This window comes from Haliotis asinina, chromosome 6 (assembly GCF_037392515.1).
Source record: "Haliotis asinina isolate JCU_RB_2024 chromosome 6, JCU_Hal_asi_v2, whole genome shotgun sequence".
NCBI classification, from domain to species: domain Eukaryota; kingdom Metazoa; phylum Mollusca; class Gastropoda; order Lepetellida; family Haliotidae; genus Haliotis; species Haliotis asinina.
In genome coordinates this window covers 66,532,664-66,543,092 of record NC_090285.1, presented here as the reverse complement: position 1 = coordinate 66,543,092, position 10,429 = coordinate 66,532,664, and the positions used below count along the sequence as shown (strand labels likewise).

Sequence of the window (10,429 nt, the reverse complement as noted above, 5' to 3'; positions counted from 1 at the left end):
GGTGCGTTTGTCAATATTATTAAAGTATTAATCGTAAATGTTAGGAAAACATGCACTTCATCAACGAGATTAAAATGGCTTTTGCTTGAATGAGAGTTCTGAATCACTGACGTGTCTTACTGGACTGGACTGCATCTGATAATGAAGGCAACAGGTTGATATTGTGTAATCAGGTGATGATTTTGGCCTCGTAGCATTCAGAAATGTCCGTTTTTGACACATTGACGGCAAGTCAATAAGTAAGGCAATAACAGTAAATGTATATACTCATTTCCAAAGGAAAATGTAACGTTTAAATATCAAACCGTTTCTATTTACATGTTTGAGTGTGTTTCCCAGTTTTAATTATTTTATCGAACAGCCCATGTTCACAACTCCGAAAAAATGACCGGTCCCACTATCTTATCTCATAGCCTTCAGGGTAAACATTCCTTGGTGTGGCATGTATGCTGCCAAATATAAAGGGAGTCACGTTGTTCCTGTAACACATACAGTCATACAGTCCCATGTGTTGTCCATAGACAATGCTACTCTTTCTTCTCTCCCTTGTCCCCCTCGTGGTAGGGGACTACCCCTTTAGAAATACCTCTCTACCCTGGGAGGACAGAGTCGACGATCTGGTAGGTCGTCTCACCCTGGACGAGATCCAGCTACAGATGGCCCGTGGGGGGTCAGGAAGTAAAGCGGGTCCCGCCCCTGCTATATCCCGACTTGGAATCAAACCCTACTCCTGGGACACTGAGTGTCTCCGAGGTGATGTATCGGCGGGAGAGGCTACATCCTTCCCCCAGGCTTTAGGACTTGCAGCCTCATTTAGGTGAGACCTTCATGAGTGACCAGTGATGTGCCTATCTATACAATATATACGATCTGACTATTCATGGGGTATGTATTTATGTGTATCCGCACAGTCGTCTTGGCACAGCAACCAGCAGATCACCTTTACGTGAACTTGATTATCAATCGATTGTGTTTCTGGATTGTGTTTCTGGAAATGAATTTGTCGCTTTTAATGCAGGTAGTACTGGTTATGACACACCTCCATGCTATATGTCTCAAGACATAGAACCTAATATGTCTATTTTGAAATTATGCTTTTGAGCTTAACAGCCTATTACCAATGACAAAATGCTCTTTTCATATATTTTACACGAAAAGCACAAGAAGACAAACTACAAATTGGTACCATACTGAATAACACACCAACATTTATATTGTTTCTTTAGAATTCATATTTGGAAATTTGGTTTAATCCACCCCCTTACCATGAGGATACCGTTTGGGCGTAAGAGACGGCTTAATGGATCTGATGGTCAGGCTCGATTGTTGACGTGCTTGATTTTGTTTTCTAAAAATCTTCCCTTCTCCTGCAGCACAGATCTGATATTCCGGGTGGCCCAGGCAACGGGCGAAGAAGTGAGAGCCAAGTATAACAACTTCACTTCACATGGGATATACGGCACTCACAAGGGTATCAGCTGTTTCAGTCCGGTCATCAACATCGTGAGAGACCCCAGGTGGGGAAGGAATCAGGTGAGAGACCACAGATACATTAGAAATTAGGTCTCTCTTGTCCTTAATCTTTTTGAATTTCGCTAACTTGCTCTATACCTTTAAATATCCTTGGTTCTTGTCCTACTGATCTATTTCAATATTATCTCCAGGGTACTAGGTTGGTTATGGTGTACAGGTCGTCTATAGACGCAGTTGTACCCATTTATTTACTAAAAGATCGGAGTGTACGGACGCTCTCAAACTATACATGGAACAAAACGTTAACCGTTAACCATAATTTCCAGTATAAAATCAAAACCATTATTGAAATTCCTTTAAACAGGATGTGTGCGCTTTTGGAAGCAACGCATTTTGTTTTCTTGAAGTTACCTCCTTTTGAAAAGTGAAAGTCAGAAATGACTATTTTATGGTCACATGGTTATCATTTGTTACAAGAGAAACCTAAGTATAACAGTGTGTATAAGCAAACTGGGAATAGTTATTTTCTTTTAAAAAGCTGTACCATCACATCTTGAACAATATTAATATTAAATACAAATGAAAATGATGTCCCTAAATCAGTTACTAGATGAACCTTCTCAAAGTATGGATGGGTGTTCCCAATTAGTTTAACCTGACATTTCCACAGTATCACATCTTAGTTTTGAAATAGGCTGGCGCTTTACGTCTTAATCTGGGTATAGTTATGTTGTGTCAGTCTGTTTTGTTACCGCCTCTAGTGGAACGATCTGAGGAAATACCCGTAGATGCTTGTACTATAAAGGGACTGACATGCGCAGGACATTTGTATTGTATTATATGTACACATTAAATTAAATCTGTGACCATGAATATTCTAACACAAAAATGACACTAAAGGGGTTCCAAAGTTGAACATGTTCCATAATACAAATATCTTGCCTCTTCACATGTCAAGCCAACAAAGTAATACATAGTATTTTTAAAATCACTGTATATTCTAAAACCCATCATATTTAGATATTACTTTAAATCCATTGGCACAGAAGTCAAACGCAGTGTTGGGGATGTTGCTATATGTTATGAAACTCACCATGTTACTTTCTGTAAACGAGGAGTGTTACTTCAAATGATGTTGCAGGAAGAGAATACTGCACATACATATTTGATGTCTATACTTACAAACGTGTTTTAAAGTATCGGTGGAGCATCATATATGTATGCAAGTTTCTAGAAACAATGCACGTTAAATTGAAATAATATTACATTGAACACATATTAGATGTGTTACAGAGACACCGTATTGACTTTATTTAAAGTTCTTAAAGACGTTGTTTTCCCTATAGGCGATTACTCCGTTCCAAAGACCATTATAGTTCCATTATTTAAGTAAAAAAGATATCTGATCTGATTTGGCTCTATCCATCATCAAAGACCTTTAACTGTGTGTGCATTAATGCCTCTGAACCATCTCTTTAAGTAACAAACACAACGATCCTCATTATACATAAAAAATAGATTCCAAGTAGAGTTCATGTGTGTTTTGTATCCTCTAATTAACTATCCTTTTGTACACATGTCCCTATATTCCAATGAGTCATATCCAGCTTATATTAATTTTCCTTTTTGGGATCCTGGTTTTATTCCACATTTTCCTTGCCTCTGACATAAAAAACAGCGTTTCGGTCACCTCCTTGTAAGTTGATATAGGTATCGGTAGATGACACTTCATCCACACTAAAGATGTATGAAAGAAATAATGCACAAAACCTACCATAACTGATTAAGAAGGAAGTACGAAACTTACACATCTTTATCTGCAGAAGGAGTCAAGGATGGTCTTTCGCTGGATGCAGGATCCGTTATCACCTATTTCCTTAAAACACTTCCATTTGTACTGTCGTATCAAAGGCGAATTTCACAACTGTTTGATACATGGACCAGTGTAAACATAAGGAATCCAGTTTGTGTTTGATACTCTTAGTGAGTGTCAGCATCCAGTTTTACTTGATATCATTGAATTACACTATAATATTACCACCGTCATTTGTTGGCTGCACAGCCATGTTTCGACCATTGTCAAAGCACATTGACACTTAAGTTCTCAATTCATGGGTGCATTAAAAACCTGTTATTACATGCTGCACCGAGGAGTTTGGAAGATATATAAATATATTACATAGAATTACATCATATTTCAAATGAATCATTTTTGGATGTCAGACCAGATGTGAGGAGGCTATTCTACTACTATGATGAATTGGTAATCAATAATTTTCATTCTGTGTCCCCTATAATGAACGGATAACTTCCATGCTGGCATTGCTCAACTGTATTGATTTACATGGGATACCTATGTTAAAGTTTCATCCATTATGATGACTTAAACATACCAGTTAGTATTTAATTTGTGCACTGAATAAATACAATCAGTTGATATTTCTGATGTACAGATTGGTTTATTCTTACAAACATGCAAAATGACGGACTACTGATCTGGAAGCAGCTCTCTGTGAAAATGTTTCTAATAACATCTACCAATCTTCTATGTTACCAATGTTACTTTGGGTGGATTATAAGGTTTCATATTTTCTGATTTATAAGCCATAAGTGTCAAATGACCTTGGTGATTATGCGAATTGATCACGATCAGAAAGTGAGGATGATTGCTTCAAAAGGAATATCTTATTGTTGTTTTATTTATAACCCACATGGCAGATTTGCATCCTAACCACTGAAAACAAATCGAAAATGGAAAAGGCAAATGTATACGATGGAGATCTACCAGACAGTTATACACATGCCACGCACAGATCGCTAATTTGATTAAATCTCCGCATACATACTTAATTTTCTAAAACGTAGCGCACTAAAATGAAAGGTATACGGATAGTATATAAATCAAATACCACGACCTTTTCCTTTCTCAAGGATAATTTAGGAGGCCACCAAAAAGCCCCTGCCCTACACCACACAAATAGGATTGGGTGACTATGCATGTTAAACAGATTGGAGAATGCTGTCCTTCAAAAGGCAACAACACTATATATGTCTGATATTCATAAATTCTCAATTCGTTTTTCACAGGAAACATATGGAGAGGATCCATTTCTGACAGGAGAGTTTGCTGCAAACTTCGTGAAGGGGCTCCAGGGAAACGACCCCCGCTACATTAGAGCCAACGCTGGCTGTAAACACTTCAATGTCCATGGCGGCCCTGAGGATATACCTGTTTCACGCTTCTCGTTTGATGCAAAGGTAACTTGAGATAAATGGTGTCGTCATGTACTGTTACAGTAACTTCAACGGTCTTTGTGGATTCATTTTGGATTCATGGTGACCCGTCACTTTTATCGGCATGTAAAAATTATGGTACACATCGCCGCGACTCCCAATCACACAATCAATCTAACATATTCCAAAGAGGCGCTGATTATTTAGGTTTGATTCTCAACGCAGGTACAATATTACACTCATATATTTGATGTTTTACAGGTGTCTGAAAGAGACTGGCGCACTACTTTTCTCCCAGCGTTCCGCACCTGTGTCAAGGCCGGTACTTACAATCTCATGTGCAGCTACAATAGGTATTGGTACAAATGTATAATCTGCGTTTTCTGGAGATATTTGTAGACGAAATCATAACACCTAGATGATAAATCATGCCACAAGTGTGGTACTCAAAAAACAAAGTGATAGTGTGAATGAATCGTGTTAGCGAGAAAGCAAACAAAAATGTTTTTCCTCTAATGTCTATCCCTCATTTTCAAGAATCAACGGAGTTCCAGCATGTGCCAACAAGAAGCTTTTGACGGATATTCTGAGAACGGAATGGGGTTTCAAGGGTTATGTAATAAGTGATGAAGGTGCCATTGAGAACATCATCTCTCAACACCATTACCTCAACAACACCGTCGACACTGTTGCAGCGTGTGTGAAAGCTGGGTGCAACCTTGAACTGTCAGGAAACCTGGCACAGTCCGTTTTCATGTCGCTTGGTACGAGTATATCAATTGACTTTTAGAGTTTACTATGGGGAAATGTTTATTTCTGTGTTAACTTTACTGCGGCACAATGAAATCGAAAACACCATTTGGCTCGACTGTCTTTTATGCCCGATATATAGTTAATGCGGTGAAGTATTTTATACATCACAACACCCTTTTGTGTGTCAGTCGACTTGGAAACATAATTGTACCTTTTCCCATCGTAGCACTGAAGAATTACCATAATAGCATCAAGGCAAAGATGTCCTACAAAGTTTATATCTTTCTCTTCTGATACACATATTTAACCCAAACGGATCAACTAAATGCTCAAATTTAGTACTCTGTGCTTGTTCATTGGCATTTGTCAGAAGTCTGGTAATGTTCGACTTTTAGGTGTTGTATAAAAAAGAGTTCCTTGCCCCATTGCAAGTTGCCACTGGCACTTACGGCAAAATGTGAATGCCTCCATGATACAGCGAACATCCCATTAGTCCTGCCTGGCACTCGAACCATAGGGAAAAGCCATGGAATAAGAGACGCTATACAGTACAGCATGTCATCCTTATCAATCCACTGCATGAAGTCATGATGGGCGGAACAGACTTGTAACTTTCATTATGTAACAAAGAACTTTTTACATGCAATAATCTTAAACGTCACATTAAAAACTTCCACCTTACTAACTCAGCAGCCTAAAGGTAAACTATCAAAATGTGGAATCATGAAACTACGAAATAAGCTACACTTCCACGACATTATTGTATGTTTTGTTTGACAGTTGATGCTGTTAAACAAGGCAAGCTCACCGAAGACGAGGTCAGGACAAGGGTGAAGTCGTTGTTCAATGTGAGAATGAGGCTGGGGGAGTTTGATCCACCGGAAATGAATCAATACACCAAACTAAACGTTTCAATAGTTCAGGGTGAAGCTCACAGGAACCTGTCCGTGGAAGCAGCATTGAAGACGTTTGTATTGCTGAAAAATGAAAACAGCGTTCTTCCCATAAAACCATCGGACTACAGAGATATTGCGGTAGGTCTATAGAACAGAAACGTTCCCATATGTTTTAGGGTTGGTTGAAAACCTGTGCCATTCACGTGCAATAGTGATACGGAATTAGGATCAAACAAATTTTACATGAATAATGGGAATTGTTGCCAAACAGGTTGTGGGACCAATGGCCAACAATCCGCAAGCACTGTTTGGAGACTATGCACCTGACATGGATCCTAAATACACCACCACCCCTCTACAAGGTTTACAGTCTATCTGGGCTACAGTTAAGTATGGAGCTGGGTGCTCGGACACTAAATGTACGCAGTATGACCGGCAGGAAGTCCAAACAGCGGCAAAAGGCAGTGATATTGTGTTTGTGTGTCTTGGGACAGGTGAGCCTAATCTGTTTTAATTGGACATTATTCTGCGATTTCATTGTGGCGTCGTTTGTATCATTCTATTGATGAGAGAAATGGAGTGCTTATTCCAACATTATCATCATGTCGTCACATTCAAAAGAAGGTCAGGTTCTTTGTTTTACACAGCACATTTTCAATGATCCCTTCAGGCGCTTCTCACCACTATGCGGTTGAAGAAGGGGATGACGGAATGTGGTGTTCTCAGCTTATGTTGTATATTTTCTCAAAATGCATTTGGATATGGACTTCAGATGAAAGGGGAAAGCAGCTAAATGGAATCTTTTGATAGTTTGTATTTTATCCCGTGATGTTGATGTTGATGTTGATGTTGATACTAAGTTTCTGTCAGGAACTGAGATAGAGGCTGAAGGCAACGACAAAGCCAATCTGGACCTCCCTGGACAACAGCTGCAGCTGCTGCAGGATGCTGTCAATGCCGGTCAGGGTATGTGGGGGTATAATCACTGTGGGATTTCTTCAGCCACTCTTTACTGCTCATTTATAAGTCACATAAGAAGGCGTTCTGTAGGTTCTGTAGGCCCACAAGAACGATTAATGTAACAGCAACTACAACTGCCGCTGTCATTTCAAATAAATATTCATCCTGCGTCTTTTCTTTCTGAAGGTGCGAAGGTCATCCTTCTTCTCTTCAATGCTGGGCCACTCAACGTCACATGGGCTGTTGAAAGTCCACAGGTTAATGCCATCATGGAACTATTTCTCCCAGCACAAGCAACAGGCGAGGCTTTGCGAAGAGTTCTTTTAGCTGAAGGACCCAACTCAGTACCTGGTGGCAGACTTCCGGTCACATGGCCAAGGTATATAGACACGGTGAGTATATGTATTTGACTCCACACCTGTCATGGTTATTGCTTACCTTACCTTAAAGATTATCTTACAACCCATCAGTAACATATGTATGTATAGAAATACTGCAAGTTTTTAGAATGTTGCTGCCTGTAGCTACAATTCTAACCTTTCTCTTATTTTGCATGCATAATAGATAAACGCGCAGGAGTGTTTATGTCTTCAGATTTCTTTTTTCTAAGGATATTGCTGGTAAGGATATATCTCATCAGCTTGCAGATACTTAAGCAAAAATATACCCTGTAATACTTAATGAGCTTGACATTTTCACATAAAGTGAACTCAACTTTACATGCAAGACAATTTATTTGGGAAACATCAGCATTTTGCCACCTTCCTACGTTATTTCTAACATGTAATAAACCAGTTCTTTTTGTTGAAAATATCATCATTACTATAGAGGAATCAGTTTGTTTGGCACTGCAGTAATCGTGATGCGACGTTTAGGTATTTAACATGGGCAGTAAGATGTTAACCATACGCTTCCAGTGCCATGGAACACTAATGTCGATTTTTGGTTTAGGCACATCACAGCGTGTCAGTCTCATCCGAGAAGTGCACTATGTGGATCTACCAAGGAAGTATCTGGAATATTGACCTGCAAAGAATTATGGTCATGGATACTTGACTATCTTCATCAGCAGTGTCACACTTGGCGTTCATGTACTGACTCTCTGTCTTTATTCTTTCACAAGGTGCCTGACATGACCAACTATTCCATGGTTCAACGTACATACCGCTACGCCACGTATCCAGTTCTCTTCCCCTTCGGCTACGGTCTGTCCTACACTAGTTTCTTCTACAACATTTTGGAATACAACAGTGAGGTGACAGCCGGTGCCGACTTGAATGGTTCTGTGTCTGTTATCAATCAAGGATCCTTCGATGCCGATGAGGTATGTACGTATACCGTTGTAAATGGGCCATGTAAGTGTTAGATAATTAAAACATTAACACGTCTTGCATCTATTAAACACGGTATAAGAACAATGTCAATAACGAGTATGAGAGTGAGCAATGTTAAAACAATATCAAGATACACCAGAAATTGTCTTCACACGCATTACCCATGAACTCAGATTGATTTTCGACTGAAAAATGACCGATCGTTTCTTCATTTCAGGTTATCCAGGTGTATATATCCTGGTCTAATGCCACTTTCACAGTTCCACAGCGTCAGTTGGTGGCCTTCGGGAGAGTGTTCGTACCACGGGGTGAGGAAACACGTTGGGACTTTACTATTTCGGCTGAAACCATGGCAGTGTGGACTGAACAAGATGGATGGGTTGTTGAACCAGGTAGGCTGATTATGCAGATGCCATAACAATGTTTTTTTTTATGGCAGAGTGTATCGCTTAATGTTATAAATACAGTCAGTGTGAATATTATCCTTTAGTCCTGTATCAGCTCACGTATGTCATGAGACGCAGTTGATGGGTCTTGGAAAGCAATGAGTGATTAGTATGACCAAAGTTGTTAGAGAAGATTTCTTCTTCCATTATTAAGTGTCAGACTACCCCCGTAATGGCATTTGCGGTAGTAATGGGCTTGTTAGTGTATGGCAAATCTCTATTATTGCATTGTTGGCTTTTTCAGGTGTCATTTCATTATGGGCAGGAGGTCAGCAGCCCAACATCAGTCCAGCTGTTGAGTCCAATGTCCTTGCAGGCCAGTTTAAGGTCATTGGGAAAAGGGTGCTTGGTCGATATTAATAAAAAGTAATGCTAGCCATTTACACTTACTTTTCACGAGGTATACCTGTTTTTTCAGAGTCAGTTTTACTCTCATATCATTGCCCCCATGATCCTTGAGGACAGGCATGGAGGACTGAGATATAGCAAATCAACATTCATAGTAATACATTCAGGAACCTAATTGAAAGTTCGAACCCACTGATACATCTAGTAGCACCACACACACCAGATGGGATTCAATTGAACAGATATATTACACTTTAGACTTTACCCAGAAAGTGTAGTCCCGAATTTAACATGTGTTACAGGTGAAATCTTTGTAAATGGTATTGTGTATTCATTGGTGACGTCGACTGTGTTGATTGGTTATGCAGGATTCGTTGACACTTGATGTAATCACCGTTTGATTATACGATGCCAATGAACGTTTAGCAGGTATTTGTAAAGACAATGGTACCGCATCCAGTGGACCATTCAATGCATGATTACCCTCATCGCGAACACCTGTTGTCATCACAGATTTTCAGGGAACCAGTAATTCGGGATTATCGGGACTGATTATTTCCTAACTTTGTCAGGCGTGGTTTGTCAACGGTTTGTCAACGAGGTAGTCTGGTTCACGTGCGACAGGAGCTTGGGTGACGTATGACCATGTAATACAATTAATAATATGTAATATAAATAGTAGACGGTTGAACGCATTACATCTGAAAGTAATTCATAATACAAAATAGAATACGTTAAATTGCATACATACCAACGAGAAACAATACCAGCACACTGCTAATGTAGTCCGAAACGTATGTGAATATGTGCGTGCGTTCGTTCGTGCGTGCGTGCGTGTTTTGCCTCCTTACAGTTAGGGATGTATTTTCACCATACTTTCATAACACACTCTTTATACCCGCATAATGCGTTCGGTTTTAACACTGCCAGTTGGTAGCGACAAGTGCCCACATTTGCCAAAGCCTTGCCCTCGTCCTTTGGAAAA

The 10,429-nt window shown here is 39.6% G+C and overlaps 1 protein-coding gene across 1 annotated transcript; it reads left to right on the top strand.

Moving 5' to 3' along the window:
* Positions 1-524: 524 nt before the first annotated feature.
* On the top strand, positions 525-9,456 carry LOC137287044 (uncharacterized). The gene is made up of 12 exons (XM_067819154.1): positions 525-817; positions 1,374-1,533; positions 4,561-4,731; positions 4,969-5,060; positions 5,245-5,471; positions 6,241-6,494; positions 6,628-6,850; positions 7,227-7,322; positions 7,503-7,708; positions 8,440-8,640; positions 8,868-9,042; positions 9,341-9,456. The coding sequence occupies exons 1-12, from the start codon at positions 525-527 to the stop codon at positions 9,454-9,456; spliced, it is 2,214 nt and encodes a 737-aa protein (XP_067675255.1).
* Positions 9,457-10,429: the final 973 nt, after the last annotated feature.